Source organism: Gobius niger (genome assembly GCF_951799975.1).
Source record: "Gobius niger genome assembly, chromosome: 2".
Classification (NCBI taxonomy): domain Eukaryota; kingdom Metazoa; phylum Chordata; class Actinopteri; order Gobiiformes; family Gobiidae; genus Gobius; species Gobius niger.
The window spans coordinates 28,380,548-28,402,622 of NC_136853.1; the positions used below are offsets into that span (position 1 = coordinate 28,380,548).

At 43.2% G+C, this 22,075-nt stretch overlaps 3 protein-coding genes across 3 annotated transcripts; 2 read left to right on the top strand and 1 right to left on the bottom strand.

Moving 5' to 3' along the window:
- Window positions 1–613: 613 nt before the first annotated feature.
- Window positions 614–8,856, top strand: cct2 (chaperonin containing TCP1, subunit 2 (beta)). Its single transcript, XM_079551531.1, has 16 exons — window positions 614–680; window positions 1,407–1,481; window positions 1,555–1,620; window positions 1,710–1,821; window positions 3,458–3,534; window positions 5,186–5,298; window positions 5,447–5,649; window positions 5,741–5,841; window positions 7,172–7,299; window positions 7,395–7,498; window positions 7,583–7,702; window positions 7,777–7,905; window positions 7,995–8,098; window positions 8,173–8,272; window positions 8,346–8,487; window positions 8,571–8,856. Exons 1-16 carry the CDS (start codon window positions 678–680, stop codon window positions 8,599–8,601), a joined length of 1,608 nt encoding a protein of 535 aa, XP_079407657.1. The 5' UTR covers window positions 614–677; the 3' UTR covers window positions 8,602–8,856.
- A 292-nt stretch (window positions 8,857–9,148) lies between these two features.
- nots (nothepsin) lies at window positions 9,149–11,162 on the top strand (the record flags this gene model as incomplete). The annotated part of the gene is made up of 9 exons (XM_079551425.1): window positions 9,149–9,328; window positions 9,397–9,577; window positions 9,662–9,779; window positions 9,857–9,975; window positions 10,044–10,243; window positions 10,359–10,487; window positions 10,568–10,712; window positions 10,800–10,898; window positions 10,998–11,162. Exons 1-9 carry the CDS (start codon window positions 9,195–9,197, stop codon window positions 11,160–11,162), a joined length of 1,290 nt encoding a protein of 429 aa, XP_079407551.1. The 5' UTR covers window positions 9,149–9,194.
- Window positions 11,163–11,369: 207 nt separating this feature from the next.
- On the bottom strand, window positions 11,370–15,635 carry LOC306959338 (bestrophin-3-like; the record flags this gene model as incomplete). The annotated part of the gene is made up of 13 exons (XM_079551426.1): window positions 15,481–15,635; window positions 15,247–15,341; window positions 14,619–14,706; window positions 14,289–14,434; window positions 13,949–14,103; window positions 13,236–13,313; window positions 12,946–13,098; window positions 12,798–12,878; window positions 12,509–12,660; window positions 12,324–12,417; window positions 12,133–12,251; window positions 11,778–12,050; window positions 11,370–11,703 (listed from the first exon to the last, which is right to left on the bottom strand). Exons 1-13 carry the CDS (start codon window positions 15,630–15,632, stop codon window positions 11,370–11,372), a joined length of 1,920 nt encoding a protein of 639 aa, XP_079407552.1. The 5' UTR covers window positions 15,633–15,635.
- Between the last annotated feature and the right edge of the window lie 6,440 nt (window positions 15,636–22,075).

Sequence of the window (22,075 nt, forward strand, 5' to 3'; positions counted from 1 at the left end):
ACAAACAATATTTAGGTGGTTCCATCGCTAAATAAAGCTAGCAGGTAAATCTAATGGAGCATTACAGATAATTGTGAGACAACTACAGGGGAAAAGTAGAGCAAATAATAATATACAATATATATATATATATAGATATAATAACAAAGAAACAAATAAAATAAAAACAATAATACACAAATCAATTTCCATGGGGCTTAATGAGAAAATAAATCTACAACCAAGGTCTGTTCAAATAGTTTCGTAGCAGCGAGCTTCATTTGTTTTGTCCTCATCCATTTACATTTGTGAATGAAAAAAAGAAGAAAAAAATCCAGTTAATATGACAAAGTTTAACAGCAAGGTTCAGCTCTCGGAGCATCCAGGGTAAATGAGCCAAACGGAGGGTGCGTGGAAACACCACTTGGCGGCGCTGTGATCAGATTCCTACAGCCTATGTCCTTCAATGATGATAGTTTTACCACAATTATATGCAAATTACAGTTTAATACATGTATTAAATCTATTTGTTTATATGTATATACAAACAAGCACACATGCGCTATATAATATAATATATAATATATTTAAAGGTGTAATGAGATCGACGGCCTTACGTCACCACGTCAATACGACGTTTCCTGACCACCACCTCTTTCTCTGTGCGTGCACGGCTTTAGCCTGAAGCAGCTCATATCATGGTACATATTACCTTCATCTTCGTGTTTGTTTCAAGAAATTGTTATTTAGATTTATTAACTTGATTAGTGAATGTGAAGTTGTCGAGTTTTGCTATGATCGGAAATTAGATTGTGTGTATCTGGACAGTAGTTGTCTTTATGCTAGCTATGCTAACCGGGTAGAGCACATGGGCGTAATGGATGAGATCGTTCTGTAAACCAGTGAGCGGATGATTATAATAAACACGGGACCTGCGCTCTCCGGGTTATTATGTACAGGGAAATATTACAGATGTGTTTATGTCCAGGCTGAGTTTTGGAGATGCTCTATTAAAACTAGCATGCTAGGTGAGGCTGCAAGTTTGGCTTTGTGTCTGTCAAAACTCACGTCGTAAGCGGTATTGCATTACAGGAAACCGTACGCATTCCATTTATTTTATTATATATCACGACAGACCACTGTCTTTTACATCATCGATGCCTGCACACATAAAATATCCGTGATTTCGAGTGTGATCTGATGATTCACTAATGTAAAAGTTCTAGCGGTTTCTATGATTTTCTTTATGGGCGGGGCTAGCTGAGGGCCCTTCATGTATTGGAGTAAATTCAGCCTCCGACTGTTTTTTAAATGCCTAATTCATATACAACAGAATGGAAAACACACAATAAAAGACTATACACAGCATATCCTAATATATACATTTACACAAATCAATATATCAATTAATGTTGCCTCTTCTTTAGGCATCCTTATCTATGGCCCCCGTTAACATCTTCAGACAAGGTGCTGATGAAGAAAAAGCAGAGACTGCTCGTCTGGTGAGTGTATAATTCTTGTTATACCAAGTGACTGTTTAGAAAGATATTTCTTTAAACTGGTTTTACGTTATAGTCGTCCTTTGTGGGAGCTATTGCTATTGGGGATCTGGTGAAGAGTACCCTGGGCCCAAAAGGCATGGTAAGTCAATATCAACCATATACCAAGATGAAATAACTTCTTTTTTGGGTTTCCTTAATACAGTAATGTTGAAGTCATTTCATTTATAGGATAAGATCTTGATGGGTGGAGGCAAAGGAGGTACAGTGACTGTGACTAATGATGGAGCGACCATTTTAAAAGCCATTGGAGTTGACAACCCGGCTGCTAAAGTATTGGTTGGTGAGTTGCATTATACAGTTATTGGAAACAGGTAGTGATGGGCTTGTATGGCTCCCCATGTTAAAAGAAAATTACTCTTGTCTATCGGCCTATGATTGATTTGATCAGTCAAACATCAATATCAGGCTGCAAATAATAAAATTGTCACACGCCTGTTTGAAACTTCTCTTGTGCACATGGATGTTTTGGTGCTTCAGTCGGGTTAATGAGAATTCGCAAAAATCACGTGTGTCCACAAGAGGTCAGTGTTCAAATAGAATGAAACAGCTCTGATACTTTCTTACCTTACTAGACCTTTAAGGAAAGCCTTTATAAGGCTTCACTCACCCATCACTAGAAACAGGGTTACCGTTAACCGGCTGTAACTGGATTTTGGCCGATTTGAAAAGCCAATTAATTATAAAATATTTCCATTGGCCAAAATCCAACAATGAAACACCTGGAGGAAAAAAGAAAAATAAGCTTCATGTAGGGCTGTGCCGGTTTGGATTTTTTCATACCGCGGGCGGTAATCGACAAATTCCCGTGGTTTTGCGATATACCGCTCACTGGCGTCAGAAGCGTTTCAAAGGTGGGGGGGACACGTTTGAACAGGTGAGGTGCTATCCAAACACCTGAGCCGCTGTTCTCCTGCCAGACCTGGCGCTTTATGAAAAACTGAGTGATTTAGGCTCTTATTATAAGGTGACGCGTTCATGTTTGCGTGATCATTTATTCAGCTTCAGCCTCCTCACTCTTATCATTACCATTTTTTTGGGGGGGGGCGGTGGTGATGACTGTTAGGAACTCAGACCCGCATGTAGCTTCATGCAATAATGCTAAACCTCAGTCATAGACTGACATAATAAAGTGTTTTTGAGGCAGGCCTTTAAGTTTAGAACTGCTTTAGCCTATTTTAGCCAAGCATGGAGTGAATGAATGTGATGTAAAGTGTCTTTGAGTGTCCAGGAAAGCACTATATAAAACCGATTTTTTTATTATTATTTTACAAAGCGCATTTGAACCTCTGGGCTTTTCTCTTTTCAAATTTTTCCAAACCTTATGACTACATATCAATTTCCGCTTACAGTACAATTATTTTTCAGTCAAGAAGTAAATAAATGCAGAACATTTTAATTAAAGAAATGTAATAAACAGCAAAACTTGTAAAGATGCTAAAATTCTATTAAAACTTGAGGATAAAAATGTACAAGAAACATTTTTTTTTTTTTAAATGGAGGGAAATACAAATCACTGCTTCATCCTTGACTTCTGCTCCTTCACCTTTATTTGGTCAGACATGAGACTAATTATTCATAATTATGCAACATGTATGACTATGGAAGAGGAATTGAGTGAGCTAAAGATGGTAAATAATAAATACTGGCAGTGAATCTTGTTTGCAGGAAAATTTTAAACATTTCTAAAGTGGTGCGCCTGAATGGAAATACTTGTGTGCGCCGACACATCAAATGTTAGTCTGGAGCCGTGCACACCCCCTCTCATTACTGTCCTGGGACGCTCCAACAGGCTTTTAGTTTTAGAGTTTTGAGTTTGAAAGTGTGAAGAATAGAATACAAATATATTTAAAAAATGTGTGTAATATTTTTGCGCGCAGTGTATATAGGCTGCTGATTAATGACATTTTTACTTTCAGACATGTCCAAGGTACAAGATGATGAAGTCGGTGACGGGACAACCTCTGTCACAGTCCTTGCAGCTGAGCTGTTGCGGGTAAAACCTCTAAATAAGATTAGACTAACACTAAAAGGCAGTGGCGGTGCAGAGGGTTAGTGCGCACCTGTGATGCTCTGCTGTGAGAAAGACGTGCAGTCGAGTCGTCTTTTCTTCTGCTCACCAGAGTCTTCAGTGTGTGATGAGACAAAAGTCTTTGTCTCAAAATATACAGTGCCGTGAAAAAGTATTTCTTACATGTGTTTATTTTACACCCTTCAATGTTCTGATCATCAAGCCAATTTTTATGTCGCACAAAGACATTTCCAATGAACACAAAATGCAGTTTCAAAATTATGACCACATTTATTAATGGAAAGAAAAGTCCAAAGCCTGATTGCCACCAAGTTTGTTTAATAGGGACAAATAAAGGAGGCTACAAAATCTCATACGAAAACCTATAATGCCACGAAATGATTCCGAGTGCAACGACGACTCTAAGAGGTCAAAGAATCAGAACGACATCTGAACATCTGCAGCTTCACTGGGCTCAGTCAAAGTCAGTGTTTATGACTCCAGTACTGTCCACATTTAGACTTTAAACAGATTAACACATAAATAAACATAGTCTGAAATGGAATAGGCAGACGACAAAAACCAGGCTAAAGAGTATTGTGTGAACACCATTCTCAATTTAACATTTACATTTCCCTTATTGCAACTTGGGGGTCTGTGTAAAATGAAATGCTCTATAGAAAAGTTATAGAAGGTTAATTGATATTCTGTCGGTCGCTTGATTCTTTTCTAAATTATATTTATCTTGTTTTCAAAACAATTTTTTTTTATCATTTTGAATTCACAATGACTGAATGTACGTAAATTATGTTTATCCTCTTCGTCCAGGAAGCTTCAATCGTCAACTAGACTGAGTTTGGTTGAAGTTTCGCTTCTTCTTGGCTCTTGCGATCATGTGACACTGGACCCAAACCAGAGCGATTTATATTAGAACCAAAACTGACAATCTATTCAAGTTGACTTGAATAACTTGATTCCTTGAATTCAACTAAACCCAGTCCAGTTGATGGGTCTTTAAATTTTGACTTAATGTCACATTACGGAGTTTGCAGGATCCCTGTATTTGCAGCAAGGATCGTAATCGCCAATGTGTTTTAAAAGAGGGACTGCGCTTCAACGAAGCTCACACGCCTCTTCTTTCGTCCTCAGAGCAACTCTGACGGCTTTCATTGTGAGATTTTCACATGTAGGATTAACATTAACAATTAAGCTATATAATATACAAACCTGTGGAAATGGTCAAAGCGCTGCCTTAGACCTGGCAACCCTAGACCTGACCAACCTGAATGAGTCCAATGAAAGCAAACCTGATGCCCAGCAATTAACTAATGGCCTGAGACCTTGCTCTACACTGCCATCTGCTGTTGATGGCTGTTTACTGCCTTTGCCATCAATAAAATAAGCTCATTTTCTTTTTTGAATCCCGAGTTAAAATCTATAACTGTACAAACCGTTGCAAATTAGGAGAATATAAGATGTTAAATGTGCTCAGCATAAACCTAAGTATTCATTATTCACACTAACTGAAGCCACACATTTTTCTGTCACTGATGACGTCAGTCATGCGTCTTGAGCGTTGCATTGAGTTTTACATAACATTGTGAAACCACACCTTGACCATATCGTGTGTCCACAGGAAGCTGAGCTTCTGATTGCCAAGAAGATTCATCCACAGACTATTATCGCTGGCTGGAGGAAGGCCACTCAGGCTGCGAGAGAAGCTCTGAAGGAGGCAGCAGTGGACCATAGGTGAGTCATATTTGACACAACTGTGGCATCACACGTTTATTGTGAGACTACAATAAATCACTTTGCCTAGAATTTGAAGGGGTCAAGAGTAAGTTGACATTTTTTATATCATGTTTAATGAACCTCTTTTTTTTTTTTTTTTTTTAAGCAACGACAAAGCTCAATTCCAAGTAGACCTGCTCAACATTGCACGCACCACTCTGTCGTCCAAGTTGCTGACCCATCACAAAGCTCATTTTGCACAACTGGCTGTAGATGCTGTTGATAGACTCAAAGGCTCTGGAAACTTGGAGGCCATCCACATCATCAAGAAGTTGGGTGGCAGTCTCACAGACTCTTACCTGGATGAAGGTAACTACAGAATGTGTTGAATCCATTACTCTTGTTTTTGCTTTATGGCTATATCGTTTGGAAACCAAGATTATTCCCTGTTTTTATATAGGTTTCTTATTGGATAAGAAGATTGGGGTGAACCAGCCTAAACGGCTTGAAAATGTTAAAATCCTCATAGCAAACACTGGGATGGACACAGACAAAATAAAGGTTTGTAAATTCTTTGGTCCAGGTTGGCATACGAGCGATCACAAAATGTCCTTTTGACTGGTGGACTTTAATGGGCAACATGTATGGAGTAAATGGTCGTTCTATGGTCTCAAAAACAATATTCACAATGAGCCAGTGTTTTCGTGCTTGAGCACCCCCTGAGATATTGCCAAAGCACCCTCAAGGGAGCACTAGTTCTCTCTACAAACATTCCCCTCCTGGGACATAAGTCTGGCGCCGCCACTGGTCATATATCAAGTGTCTGCCCATGTGCAAAGCAAGTTGCACGTGCCATAGTAGATCAGCAGCCAGGTCTTTTATGTAATTTGTGCATTTTTTATGTATGCAGCACTGTCTTCGTAGATTTGGACCCCAATACTGTAATATAGACAATATCAGATGGTAAATTAGGGCAACAGGCCCACAAAATAGCATATTATTATATTTGGCTCCTACCGTAAAATTACCTCCTAATCGTTTATTGACAAAGGGATTTGCTGTGGACTTGCTGCAAACATCCAGCATGCTCCTCTGACAATCAGCGGCACTGCTGAGGAGAGAGTGACAGGCACAGAGTTCATCACAGAACCTTGGTCCACTGGCACTATAGATATTATTCTATTCAACAGGATCAAGGCTACACTTTATGGAGTCTATGGAGTCTGGTCCTGCTGTCTTATTTGGAAAAGGCCCCTAGGTAGTAAGCGGCCGCAGCTTATCGTGTGTCAAATCATATGATAAAACCTCTATTCATATTTACAAAAAAAAAATATTTTTTGAGTGTGAAAGAGACTGAGACAGAAAGCCTGTTTGAATTTTAAAAAGTATAATGCAAATGCCACATTGAATTTAAACATTACGGGGGTTGTTTTTCATTAAAAGTGCGAAATCGAGAGTGCAAGCTGGGCGGCACGGTGGCACAGCGGTGCCTCCACAGGAGAAACTGTAGCTCCATACGTAGCTTACCACCACCGTGTGTGGAGTGAATGAAGTACAAATCCCCTACACTATGAAGCGCTTTGGGAGACCCCTTGTGTCATGTGAAAAGTACGACACAGATAAGCCTCCATTTCAAATAGTTTTTTGTGGGCATGTTGTGCCCAATTTACCATTTGATACCGCACGCATTACAGTTTTAGGGCCCCAAACCTGATTTGTAAATGAGCCAATGCAGTGCGAGTAGCCAACTGCACGACTTCATCCACCAAGCTGTGTGGAAGCGCTCCCCTCTCCACATACTGTCACAAACGGTTGTCCAAAGACCCCCAACCTGCAAATTAATTTAATATTTAAGATGCAGTATTTTACATTGGTTACATTTGTCTTGTAGATCTTTGGCTCCAGGGTTCGTGTCGACTCTACGGCAAAGGTTGCAGAGATTGAAATGGCTGAGAAAGAAAAGATGAAGGAGAAAGTCGACAGGATCCTGCAGCATGGAATCAACTGCTTCATTAACAGGTGAAGCAGCGCTAACGCTCGTACTGTATGTTCAGATTACTGTATGCATTGTGAACACATTTTTGTAACATTTGCATGTTGTTTTTGTCCTTTAGACAATTGATTTACAACTACCCTGAGCAGCTCTTTGCTCGGGCTGGAGTTATGGCTATTGAGCATGCAGACTTCTCTGGTGTTGAACGTCTGGCCCTAGTCACTGGTATGTACATTAAACAATCTTGTAATAAATAGCTTAATACAAGTTGTTCTCATTCTTTGGTGCATTTATTGATGATTTGATTAGGTGGCGAGATCACCTCTACCTTTGATCACCCTGAGATGGTCAAGCTTGGTCAGTGTAAACTGATTGAGGAGGTGATGATTGGAGAGGATACCCTCATCCACTTCTCCGGAGTGGCAATGGGTATGTTAGCATCCCGGGACAAGTGAAGGTATTATTGTTCGTGCTCCTCTTACTTTTCATGCGGTCTCCATCAGGTGAAGCCTGCACTATTGTCCTGCGAGGAGCTACACAACAGATCCTGGATGAGGCAGAGCGCTCCCTACATGATGCCCTGTGTGTTCTGGCACAGACTGTGAAAGAGCCCCGCACAGTTTATGGAGGAGGTAAGCTTTTAAATCTCTAAAATAGTCTAAGAATCGCTCACCGTATGTATCTGTAAACATGATAAGCCAAAGTTTTTGTTCTCCTCTAGGTTGCAGTGAGATGCTGATGGCTAAGGTTGTGACTGACTTGGCCAACAGAACTGCGGGAAAGGAAGCAGTTGCCATGGAATCTTTTGCAAAAGCGCTCAGGATGGTAGGGATTTGACTTGGGTAATATTCTCTTGCTCAATGTTCTATTCTGAATTTTGTCTTGTTTCCATTGTCAAGCTGCCAACAACTATTGCAGACAATGCAGGTTACGACAGTGCAGACCTAATTGCTCAGCTGAGAGCGGCTCACCAGGACAACAAGACCACGTTTGGACTTAGTGAGTGAATTGTTCTAAAAGTGTCTTTTTGCAGTACAGACGCCCCCATTATTAACTGCCTACTCTCCTGCAGACATGAAAGAGGGGACAATTGGTGACATGGTAGAGTTGGGCGTCACAGAGTCCTTCCAGGTCAAACGGCAGGTGCTACTGAGCGCCGCTGAAGCTGCAGAGATGATCCTTAGAGTTGATAACATCATTAAAGCAGCTCCAAGGTCAGGACACTTCACACGAGACAAAACATCTTGGGTGCCAACATTTATCTGACTAACTCTATGTTCTTGGTTTACTTTTGTAGGAAGAGGGTTCCAGACCATCATCCCTGTTAAAGCAGAATGAAGAGGATCCTTTTTATTTATCATTCTCAATGTAATTCAAAAGGTCTTTTTACCTGTTAACGCTCTTACTCTGAGCCAACTCTGTTCCAGAGAAATGGTGTCTGTACCATGTTAATCATTTCTTTGAGTCGATGGTTGTGCCGTTGTGTAAAACTAGAATAGTCAACATTATACTTGGTCAGCATGACTTACAATGTTACAGAAATGTCAAGCTTTGCAGAAATTAAATCTCTTGTGTTGAGCTGATTTTTGTTGTTTTTGTTCTTGATAATTTTACAAATGATTTTTGCGTTTATAGTTGAACATACAAAAATTAAAACATTAAGCATTATTTGCCTAAACAATGACCATGTAGACAAATGTTAAAATGTCAGCCAAGGGTCGGAGTCACCTGGACACCATGTCGTTTTTGGCACAAAATTTCAAGTTCCAAAGTAAAGATCTAGAAACTTTACAATTTCATACTTATTTCATGTTCACATAGAGAAGTGCACTGTTGTCCATGCATGAAATAAATTATCCATACCATAAATGACCAGTGAGGACATGGATGATCCATGGGTGACCTCATCAGAGCCTGACCCATGAGAAGGAGTGGCCAATGCTGGTGGAAATTCCACAGACTTCAGTCCGGCTGTTGCAGCAGAAGGTCCAAGATGCTGAAACCGGTGCTGGGCGTGCTTTTGTTTGGTGTATGGACAAGCTCAGGATTGATCAGGTAGAAATGTCTTGACTTGAAATGGTGTTCACAAGTATTTTAACAAATCATTTACTGCGATACCACAGAATTCCCTTGAGGCAGATGCACTCAATTCGCACCCAGCTCCGAGCTAGTGGTATTTTGGAGCAATTCCTGGTGGATCACCATCCCGACACGTTCAGCCGGCGCTATGTCCAGTGCTTCCCACCTGGGATGTCCTCGATGCAACTGGGACGCGCCCGGGAGAAAATCTATAACTTTATGGATGTAAGAAGCTATTGTTTGTTTAAATGTGTTGTAACATTAATAATCACCATTTAAAATTGTTACATAAACCATGTGTAACATCAGACTCAGTTCTATGGTGAAATCAGTGTGGGGACTCCAGCACAGAACTTTTCAGTGATTTTCGATACTGGGTCTGCAGACCTCTGGGTGCCATCCTCCTATTGTGTCAGCCAAGCCTGTGGTACTACAACACTATATAATACCATTATTCCTTTTAAAGATTACACTACTGTAGTTAGCATTTATGTGTATTTACAGCCACACACAGACATTTCAAGGCATTTGAGTCAACTTCATTTGAACCTGACGGACGGCCATTTGGGATTCACTATGGCTCAGGGCAGCTTCTTGGTGTTGTGGCAAGAGACACCCTGATGGTCTGTTACACGCGCATACATACTGCCATGGGGTTCATGCTGCATCGTGATATCAAATGTGTTTACAGATTGGGAACATGACCATAGAAAAGCAAGAGTTTGGTGAATCTGTGTACGAACCTGGCTCTACATTTGTTTTTGCGAAGTTTGATGGGGTTTTAGGCCTGGGTTATCCCACTTTGTCAGAGGTCAAGGGGAACCCTGTTTTTGACAATGTTATGTCACAGAAGAAAGTCGACCAGGCAGTCTTCTCTTTCTACCTCACCAGGTATGACTCCACACTGTACAAAATAAACTATTTGTTAAATGTATTTATTCATTTTACTTTTTAGTACATTTAAGAAAGCTAGATTGTATGACAGTAATATGACCGTGCATTACAGAAAGGGTACAAATGATGCTGCTCCAGGAGGTGAACTTCTCATTGGAGGAACAGACACATCCTTGTATAGTGGGGAAATCCACTGGATTCCTGTAACTGATCAGGGCTACTGGCAAATAAAAATGGACAGGTTTAAATTTCAATGTTTCATCAGTAAACGTGTAAGATCCCACCTCCCAAGTTTAATGATGATCTGTTGTGTTACTTAAGTGTGGCAGTGCAGGGCACGATCTCTTTATGCCATAAAGGATGTCAAGCCATAGTCGATACAGGGACGTCTCTCATTGGTGGACCACTTCGTGAAATCCTCATTCTACAACAGCTCATCGGAGCTACGCCAAGCAGCATTGGAGAGGTAACATTCATCATCATACAGTAGGAGACATAAAACAGATGCTTTTGTGTTGATGTGGCTATAATGTTTTCACTTATGTTATTTTAGTTTATCTTAGACTGCGCAAGATTGTCCAGTTTGCCTCATGTGACTTTTGTGCTGGGTGGAAAAGAATACACAATAACTCCTCAGCAATATGTTCGAAAGGTATATTTGTATTTACTCATAAACAATTATATAAGGCACTACTTACATATGTGTCTATGGTAGCGTTTGAGACTAATCAAATTATAACGTCATCTGCAGGAGATGCTTGGTGGCAGGGCACTGTGTCTCAGTGGTTTTCAGTCTGTTGATATTGGGTCTGCCCATGGACCTCTGTGGATCTTGGGAGATATATTTCTGACTCAGTTCTACAGTGTTTTTGATAGAGAACATGACAGAGTTGGATTTGCATCTATGAAACACTAAAACCAATGATCTGTTTGTACTTGTGCAAAATTACAATGCAATAAATAAGTAATAAAACTGTAATAATTGCATCGTGACTCCTGTGACTGGTGTGTGTTCATAATCCCTTAAACTAAATTCTGAAATAAGCAACTGATTTTACAATACAGGACAGTGTGTATTTCGTCTGTCATTTCCAGAACAGTAAAGATGAGAAACAGTTCTCAGTTATTGCCTACTGGACTTTTGAACAGTCCCATTGTTGTTTTCTTTCTGTTCAGTGACTTCAGTCTGCTCCGCCCCCTGATCATATTCTGGGTTAGGGATTTGCAGAGTGTTGGTCGGGGCACCAGGTGAACATCGTAGCTGAAAGCGAGGCAGCCCTCCTCTACGTTTCCCCAGGGCTTTGGGGCTGGGCAGGCTGCGTATTGAGCCCTTAGACGCCTGGCGGGAGAACTGCAGGGAGAACTGACGATGCCGGGGCTTAGTCTGTGAGTGGCTCATTCTGGCCCAGCGGAATTGTCTCGGGCCATTCTCTGTTGGTGAGCAACAGGAGCCTTTTCTGCGAGGGCACAAGAAGGTTAACAACTTTGTTTCTTTTTAGTCAAAATATACAATTTGGATTAAAAAAAGGACCTTGATATCTCCATGCCTGGAACACCTTCAGTAGGAGACCCATCAAAACCATTACATGGGGTCACGGCTGCACCATTGACCGAGGTGCTCACATTTAGACCCGCCTCAGTGAAAAACGGAGGGCTGACAACAAGCCTGGGAAAAGCTCCAGAGAGGGTGCACTCAGGGGAGGGTGGAGTATTGACCTCTCTCACAGTGGACAGAGTGTCCATGGCAGGGTGTACCATGACAAAAGAGGTAGGGGTCACAACGGTATCTGTGTGTGGGGTGATCCTACAAAGGTGGGAAAAAGAAATATTTAAAACATGAATGAGGCCACACAACACACAGTTACACAATACAAAAAACACAATACTCCAGATGTGGGAAGAAGCTTCCCGTTGCATCACTGCTGTGCCTTTTGAAGACAGGTAGAGGAGGTTGTAGATCTGGAGGCTCTTGAACACTCAGCAGCCTGCGAACCCTTCCCAACACCTACCAACAACGAAATGCACAGATGTTTAAAAGGCAGTATTTCTTTATTATAATAAAGAGAGCATTAATTACCGACTCCTGCCGTTGATGTGTATAAGATACTTGTCGCTGTAGATGTGTTGTGTTATTCAGAACAACTTCATCACTTTGCAGAATATCTGACAAACTAAGATGCAAGAGGAAGTGTTTTTTTATTCAAAGGCCTATATTGCCTTGTTCACTAAATTGGTAATAAACCAGGGCTATTTGAGTCTTACCCCATATCAGTGGTTGAGCCGAGGAAGGAGGGGATGCAGGAGTCTGCAGCAGCCAGTGTGTAAGGCGGCTGGGCTTCACTGTCATTCCAGTAGATGTCTTTCATAAGATGAGGGAGGTCCATGTGCATCTCATCTACTGCCAATAGGGACACCTAAGAGGAGCAGGAAATTATGATTTAATGAACCCAGAATGCATCCAATGCAGTTTACACAATCTTTTGTACTTAGTTTGTCCAACCACGGTACCTTAAGTTTCAGGCATATCGAACACAATGGACATGTTACAGACCTGAAGGTTCCTGTCAATTATCCAGTTAGCCTCAAAATCCTCATCATCCTCCCCAAACGGATTGATCAACTGCTCTGCCACCTAGGACGAGTATAGATAATGAGCACATTATGTGTTAATTTGTGAATGACAGTTATAGATTCCATGCCTTTAGCCAGCCTGAGAAGAAGAGGAACTGCAAGAAGGTGAAGACTGGGACATACAGGTCAAGGTCATGACCTGGCAACTGCTGAGCGGGGTCGAGGAACTGCCGCCCAATGAGACACGCGAAGAAGAACGTGTAGACAGCCAAAGTAACGACCTAGAGAGACACAGAGCTAATGCCTTTCTACTTCCTTAGTGTGTGGGGAGATTTTGAGTGCTCATTGGATTACTGGTTACTGATTCGATTACAAGAGCCATATTATACAAATATTATTGTGACGGATGAAAACAGACCTGTGTGTAAACCAGTGGGATCCCGACCCAGTCATATCCAAAAAGAGTTGCGCACCATGTTCTGAATGTGTTCATCTCCTGAAGAATAGATCAAAAGAATTAAACAAGCTTTTTAATTTGTCCTTAAAGGAGCTATACCTGATTGTACAAAGAAACAGGGTCACTCAAATTTCAAATAGCTATTTTCTGGTCCAAACTCATCTCAAACGTTCCTAATGCATTTACAACATCAAAATTCGTCACAGGGACTGAGTTTAAACCAGGTTTCACAGAGAGGAAAAGAACAGAGAGGAAAACTGTCACTTCACTGTAAAAAATGCCGACTAGCCTGACATTTTATGACTGTTTAAAAGGCTTTAAAACCAGTATTTTTTGGATAAATGTCTTCTTTACCATATGCTAAAGGACAAAACAAATTTTATTCCAATAACAGAAAATAAATTGCAGCTACTTTCCGTCACCTTTTTTATTCTTTTTTTTATATCTGACCAAACTGTTCTAAATTAAAAATGAATGTCAAAAAACAGGATACAACTTTTGATTTGCCTCTTTTCGCTCAGATTTCTAAAAGTGTCATACAAGCTAATTAACCAGACAGAATAAAAATATACTTATTATCCCATATCTCAGATAAATCATAAAAAGGATTGTCAGTTAGATACACATTTCTGTATAGATGACACATCTTACAGAATAAAGAGTTAAAGTCTTACATTGAGGATGTTTTGAAGGTCAATGCTGTCCTGGATGCGTCCCTCTTGACGAGCTCGTGTTGCCAAGTTGGAGAACCATACAAATGGTATCCAATACTTTAGATGAGGAGAGTTAGTATTCTCAAACACCTTTCTTTCCTCTGGAGTCATGAAACCTATTAGAAACAAGGGATGCGAATGCTTGTAAAAAATGTATAATGTACTGTATAATCCCAAACTTAAAACCGGTCAGTGGTTTTATTAAACTCCACACTGAGAGGCCCCACCAGCCCCTGAGGGAACGCGAGACCTCTCGTTGTGAGCTCTAACTGCTGTGCCACCATGTATATGAACAACTGACCTGCTTCAACCACGTGGTCCAGGGTTGGGAAACGTTTGCAGACAGCTGTACTGACAGAGCGAAAGATCAAGAGTGATGTGAGATTAATGTAACGAACCAGGGTTCTCCTTAGCAGCCGCCCATGTTCATCATTCCCCTGCACACAGCTGGAAAGGAAACAGGCAAGATTAACATTCACGGATGACATGTCACGTTTGGAATTTTTAGGACAAACAAGTAGAAACCATTACTTTTTATTAACAGGATAACACTCAGGTAACACATAATGCGTCATTTGAATTGTGTGAAAATGTGTGTTATAATTCTCACTCTCTCTTGAATAAAAAATACCTGGAGATGAGGAACATGAGCCTGTCAGGCCAAGGAAGGTTAACAAACTGGTTCCACCACCGATTCACCACAAGAGTCACGTAAAAACCTGAAAACAAGCCGTTCGTTTCACTAGTCATTGTGAAAAATATAATTTCAAATGTTACGACAAATGGTACTTTGGTCAATGTTTTCTTGTATTTAACTCATTAGCAAGAGTGAAGCAAAGTGGAGGATGTTCATGTAGGCCTAGAGCTCTTTAATGATCAGTTTCCATTAGGAGGCTTCTAATGGGGCAACCAAACACCCAGTCTGTCCCTCAATACTGCTCCCTCTTTAAGTGGAAAACGCATAAGGTTTTGCACATGATATTTAGGTGGTTTAGTTTTATGTATATTTTTTTACAAAAAGTCATATTCAGTCTTTAATAGGCTCTGTGTTTTGAAATATTGGCACGATAGGATGGTTTATAGGACTATAATCCTTATTCCCAGAGTGTCCTATTAATCAAGTACTTTCTTTGAAGGAATAACAACAACACTGCCGCTGTATATTGCTTACGTTCAATGTAGAATGGTGCATAAATGTGCACACATGTAGATAAGAAGTCACCTAAGATACAACAACTAATACAGAAACGTCTGTTTACCCAGGACGAAGGTGACAGGTATCTGCTCTGCATATTTGTCACAGTACATGGATATTTTCTCAAAAAGTCGTCTCTGAGAATTAGACAGGGCAATCCTAAATTACAAAACACAAGAACAAAATTAGCAAATAAATAACAACTAATGAATAAACAAATATAATATGGAAGGGTTAAATACACTGCGACACAAGGCAAGCAGCAACATGTGTAATATAAGAAGACAATATTTCAGACCTGTACACAAGACTGAGGATTGTGTAAAGCAGAGCAAACACAGCAAACTCCCGGTACAGTAGTTTGTAGATACTTCCTCTCCATCGCAGCAGCAGACGGTGAAAACTGAAGAAGGTTGCGTTGGCCACTTCACTGGAATAGGTGACAGTCATATTCGCATGGTGTGGTCCGCTTATAGATCCAGAGAAAGTCAGAGAGTGGTGAAATGGTTCATGTTATAGCCCAGAGAAATCGAATTATGACCCGGTGTTGTCCGCCCATTTTCAACAAAGTATTTAAGCACTTTTTATTATTGTTGGTAAATGGTTCACTGTAAATAACAGTATTAATCTTTTCGCTAAATTAAACACTGTCTTTTTATAATTGAAACCGGAAGCGCGTCCATCACGTGACCGGTTTATGCTAGTTTAAAAGAGCTAGGCCCACAGCCTCAGGACAGAAGCTGTGGCGCAGTAGTCGGGCCGTGGCCTAAGCCTTGTCACATCTGGGACGTGGGACCTATGTTTACCCTTTTCTTTTCTGTACTATTTGAGCTCGAAATAAACTTTGAAAAGCCAACTGATTCTCCCTGGTGATTTCGAGGGGGCAACAAAATCTTGGTGTTTCTGCCCGGTCGGATTAAGTTTGTGGATGACCTGGCTCGCTACTGTGGATTGTGGCTACCGGAGCGCGTGTGTGGACTATATTCGTGAGTGGAATACGCTACGAGAGACGCCAACACGAAGCTATCACGGAGCTAATGCTAACGGGAGCGAGGTCAAGGAAGACGACACAACCCACCGCAAGTCACGATCAAAGCCAAGGTAAAAGACTTTCCAATCATGCCAGACTTTAACGAACAAGTGTCTGAATGGGAAAATATGCTGGAAGAAATCGAGGAAAAGCTAATTGCCTTACCTGCTTCGGAACTTCTTAAAATATGCACTACACTTGAAATCAATGTTGAAGATGAAGAAAAAAACTCACCTCGCAAATTGAGAAGGCTAATTCTGCAGCATTTGGAGTGTGAGGATGTCACGTCGCTTGAAGATGGAGGAATGTCATTGTTATTGAAAATAAATGACAGAATTGATGAACTGAGAAAAACGCTGTCTACGTCTGGTCCCACGTCGCCACGCCGCCCTCTGGCGGACACAGCTGGTACTGCGCCCAGCAACACGGAACCTGTGGTAAGACCACGCACCTCTGCCACCACGCTTACTGCCCCTAATAATTTGTCTGAAAGAACTCAAACTGTTGTTCACCCAATGTATAGAAAAGACTTGAAAATTAATGGACAAATTGGTGAACATAATCAAACGGATAAGCTGGGATATGCAAGTTTAGAAAGACAAATTACAAAAGCATTAAAGAAGGGATATGATGAATGCGAAATTATTGATGCAGTCCTTCAAGCTATGATTCCAGGAACAAAACTGCGAAGTTATCTGGAAAGTAGAGATGATTTGTCATTGAAAGCTCTGAAACAAATATTGCGGACTCATTTTGTTGAAAAAGATGCTAATGAGCTGTACCACTCCTTAACTCGTGCTGCACAAGATCACGGAGAGACTCCAGTCCAGTTTTTAGTTCGAGCTATGGACTTGAGGCAACAGATACTCTTTGCTTCAGAGAGAGCAGACACTGGCTTGAAGTACAGCCCAGAGCTCATCCAAAATCAGTTTTTGCAAACCATACTTACCGGACTCCAAGATAACACCATCCGTATTGACTTAAAGCCATATTTGCAAAATCCAAGAATAACTGATGAAGTTCTGCTGGAGAAAATGACCGCCGCCTACAACCTGGAGATGGAGAGGAAGGGCAAGCTGTCAAGCAAATCCAGAGCCAAGGTGTTAGCGGTGAGTAATGATCCACATTTCACTGATTCAGAGAGCAGCAGTTATGACAGTAACTCTACCAGTTATAAAAAGCAAAAGTTTGAAAAACGTGACACATTGATGGAGAAAGTAGACCAGGGGAACAAAGCAATCTGTGAAGCCATTCAGAATCTCACCACTCAGCTGTCAAGCCTGCACCAGCCACCCGGACAACCACCACCATGGGGACAAGCCAGCCACAGCTACAACAGACCACCACCAAGGACACGCCCCAACCGGCAGTGTCACCAGTGCCAGCGGACCAATCCAGGGGGGAAATGCGACCACTGCTACAAGTGTGGGAGCATAGACCACTGGGCCATTGGTTGCCGCAGAGCGCCTAGGAACACCACAGCCTCCACCAACAAGATCGAAACTAGCGTACATCTTGGTAAGAACACAGACATATTCTGCACCACAGCGCCCCTCACTGGTAAACAACATCAAACTGCTAAGCTGGTGGGGAGGAGGTGCCTTGTTCGAGCCACAATGAACAATGTTGACACCAAAGTGCTGTGGGACACTGGCTCACAAGTGTCCATTATTGGGGATGAGTGGAAGCAGAGACACTTACCCCATGTTACTGTGAGGCCTGTGGAAGAGTTACTGGAAGAAGGAGGGCTGGATCTGTCCGCAGCAAATGGGACAAAGATTCCATACCAGGGCTGGATTGAAGTGAAGTTTGCACTGTCACAAGATGCTGTTGCTGGGATGAGTGATGAACCAGTAGTTGTTCCCATCTTAGTTGCCTCTACAGATCTGGAACGTCCTATTATTGGATTTAATGTAATTGAGGAGCTGGCTTTGGCAAATGAGGGTCTTGGAAGCTGTTTTCCTTCTGGTCACATGGTAAGGAGATTTTGTTCAGCACTTGATGTTGGTCAGGAAACTGCGAGGGCTGTTCTAACTGTTTTACAGAAGCCGTCACCTGCAAACAACCCCCACATTGCTCGTCTGGGAAGAATGCCAGTTACTGTCCCAAAGAGGAACGTCATCCAAGTGCAATGCAACTATCTACAGCAAGGGTTGCTCTGTGGAACTCACGTCGTGTTGGAGCCTAACCCGGAGACACCGTGGCCCACAGGACTCAAAGTAAGAGAACAGCTCATTCAACATCAAGAGAATACAAGGATTAAGGTAACTGTTGAAAATACAACAGACAGTGATATTAAACTTTGTGGCCGCACAACGCTTGGCTGGTTACACAGTGTTGATGCTGTTTATCCACTAGAGCCCAAGTCACCAGAGGGCAGTGCCACATCCTCACCGGAGCAGCCCAGTCAAGCACCACAGAGGGAGCCCTGGGTCCCGCCTGTAGATCTGAGTCACCTCTCGGCAGAGCAGCAGCACAGAGTTCGTCAGATGCTGATGGAGGAGGGTGACGTGTTTGCCAGAGATGAGTGGGATGCTGGTTGTGTCACTGGTTTGCAAATGGACATTAATTTGAAAGACTCTGTTCCTGTCCAGAGAACATACAATGCCATACCCCGACACCTGTATCAGGAAGTCAAGGCTCACATTCAGGATTTGTTGAGTAGAGGTTGGGTTCAAAAGTCCTATTCCTCTTACTCTTCACCGGTAGTCTGCGTCAGGAAAAAGGACGGCACTCTCCGGTTATGCATTGATTACAGGCTGCTGAATGAGAAGACCTGGCCAGACCGTCATCCCATCCCCAGGATCCAAGAAATCCTGGAAAACTTGGGTGGAAACTCCTGGTTCACCGTCCTGGACCAGGGCAAAGCATACCACCAAGGCTTCATGAGCGAGAAGAGCAGACCATACACAGCCTTTATTACACCATGGGGACTCTATGAGTGGACCAGGATCCCATTTGGCCTCTCAAATGCCCCGGCTGCTTTTCAACGCCACATGGAGGGATGCCTGGGAGATCTGAGGGATGAAGTCTGTGTGCCCTATCTGGATGATGTCCTTGTTTTCAGCCGCACATTTGACCAACATGTGGAAAACGTCAGACAAGTCCTGCGGCGACAGAGAGCCTGTGGGATGAAGCTGAGAGCCGAAAAATGTGAGTTGTTTAAGCCACAAGTAACGTATGTTGGTCGTGTGATCTCTGCAGAAGGATACAGGATGAACCCAAGAGAGGTGGAGGCAGTAAAGGCGCTCACGTACCAGACCCCAGCTACAGTGAGAGAGGTGAGGAAGCTCCTGGGATTCTTGAGCTACTACAGAGCTTACATCCAGGACTTCTCCAGGACTGCAAAGCCACTGTATGAGCTGCTGGCAAAGCCCAAAGGTGAGCCAAAACACTGCCACAAAAAGGGGACAAGACATTCAGGTGCTCAGCTCCCACCCTCCTCTCCGGTTCAGTGGACAGAAATACACAGAGCAGTTTTAGAGACGCTTGTGAACCAACTTACAAATCCACCTGTTATGGCATATCCAGACCTCGAGCAGCCTTTCATTCTCCATGTTGACGCCTCAGAGCAAGGGCTCGGTGCTGTGCTGTACCAGCGACAAGATGGCGCACTGAGAGTGATTGGCTACGGATCCAGAACCCTGACGCCTGCAGAGAAGAACTACAAGCTGCACTCAGGAAAACTGGAATTCCTCGCACTGAAATGGGCCATCACAGAGCGTTTCCGTGACTACCTGTTCCACGCGCCACACTTCACAGTCTACAGTGACAATAACCCACTCACTTACGTTACCAAGTCGGCAAAACTCAACGCCACGGGTCACCGCTGGGTTGCAGAGCTGGCAGACTATAGATTTACGCTCAAGTACAGACCTGGAACAGCTAACACAGATGCTGACTTTCTCTCTCGCAGACCTAAGCCCATCAGAACCATCATGCAGGAGTGCACGGAAGAGTGTGAGCCGGAGGTCATGGACAGCATCTGTAAAGCAGTCAAAAGCAGCCAAACAGGTGAGATCAACTGGATTTCTGCTGTCACCTGTAATGTGGATGTCCTACCACCAGATGGCAGTGCTGTACCACCCCTTCAGCCCTTCTCCATCCAAGACATCCAGGCCCAGCAGAATGCAGATCCAGCCATCCAGAGGGTCTCTAACCTGAAAAGAGAAAACACTTACCTGAAATACAGAGACAAAGCTGCAGAGAGTGAGCAAGTCCGGGTTCTCCTGAGAGAATGGCCAAAGCTGCAGCTGGGTGAAGATGGACTCCTATGGAGGAAGACCAACAACAGGCTGCAACTGGTGGTGCCAGAGCCCTTGAAGCCCCTGGTGTACAAGTACCTCCATGAGGAGATGGGACACTTGGGTGCTGACCGGATGGTGGCCCTGGCCCGAGAGCGCTTCTTTTGGCCAAAAATGAGGCAGGAGATGGAGCACTACGTTACACGTGTCTGCAGCTGCATCAAAAACAAAAGGCCCAACAGAGTCACAAGGACACCACTTCAAAGCATTGAAACTTCTGCACCATTCGAGATGGTCTCAATAGACTTTTTACATCTGGAGAAAAGCAACGGAGGGGAAGAGTATATCCTGGTTTTAGTGGACCATTTCACTAAATACGCTCAGGCCTACGCAACCAAAGACAAGGCTGGGAAAACTGCTGCCAGAAAGCTGTTTGACGAATTTATCCCACGCTTTGGGTTTCCATCCAGGATCCACCACGACCAAGGAAGAGAGTTTGAGAACCAGCTGTTTCGGAAGCTCCAGGAATATGGTGGTATTCAACACTCTCGCACTACACCTTACCACCCCCAAGCTAACCCTGCCGAACGTTTTAACAGGACTCTGTTGAGTATGCTGCGGACACTGGAGGAGACACAAAAGGCCAGATGGAAGGAGCACCTCAACAAAGTAGTTCATGCCTACAACTCCACCATCCACGAGGCGACAGGGTACTCCCCTTTCTTCTTGCTTTTTGGACGTGAACCAACCCTCCCAGTTGACCTCTTGTTTCCCAAGAAGCTCGGTGACGCAGAGAAACAGACCCCTGCTGGCTATGCGGAGAAGTGGAGAGAGGCAATGCAGGAAGCCTATGCCATTGCCCTGACGAACATGAGGAAGTCTGCAAAAAAGGGCCAAGATTATTACAATCAGCGCGCCTGGAGCTCCACGCTGAACCCGGGTGACCATGTATTGGTGAGAAATCTCACGCCTCGAGGTGGTCCGGGGAAGCTCCGCAGTCACTGGGAGGACACTGTCCATGTGGTGAGGGAGAGCAAAGGCCCTGGAAGCCCTGTCTATGTGGTTGAGCCTCTGAATGCTGTAGGGAGAAGACGTGTGCTGCACAGAAACTTACTCTTACCTTGTCCTTACCTGGTTGAACCAGCGCCTGTCGTCCCCAACCCTAAAAGGAGAAGCAGGAGAACCAGAACGTCGCCAGGAAGAGGGACAAGTGTTAAGTGCAACATCCAGCCTGCAGGTACAGAGAGCTCTAGTGAGGAAGACTACCATCTCGTCATGCCACCCCAACCCGGTTTTCAGCCGCTCAATCCAACTGCCAGAGAGTTCCAACCGAGAGTCCCCACTCCAAGACAGCCGGAACAGGGAGCTGCACCTGCTGAGGAGAGAGCTGAAGTGGTGATCCTGATCCCAGAGGTTGACCCTGAGCCGGAGCCAGAGCCAGTACAGGAATCGGATTCATCTGAGCGAGAGGCATCCTCCTCTGACTCCTCGGAGCGACCTGCAAGACCTGTCAGAACCAGACGGCCCAGGCGCTTGTACACCTACGACCACCTTGGTGAGCCCACGGTCCTGGAAGTGCAGACCTGTCCTGTCGGTGTGTCCAAACCAGCGAGGGTCCG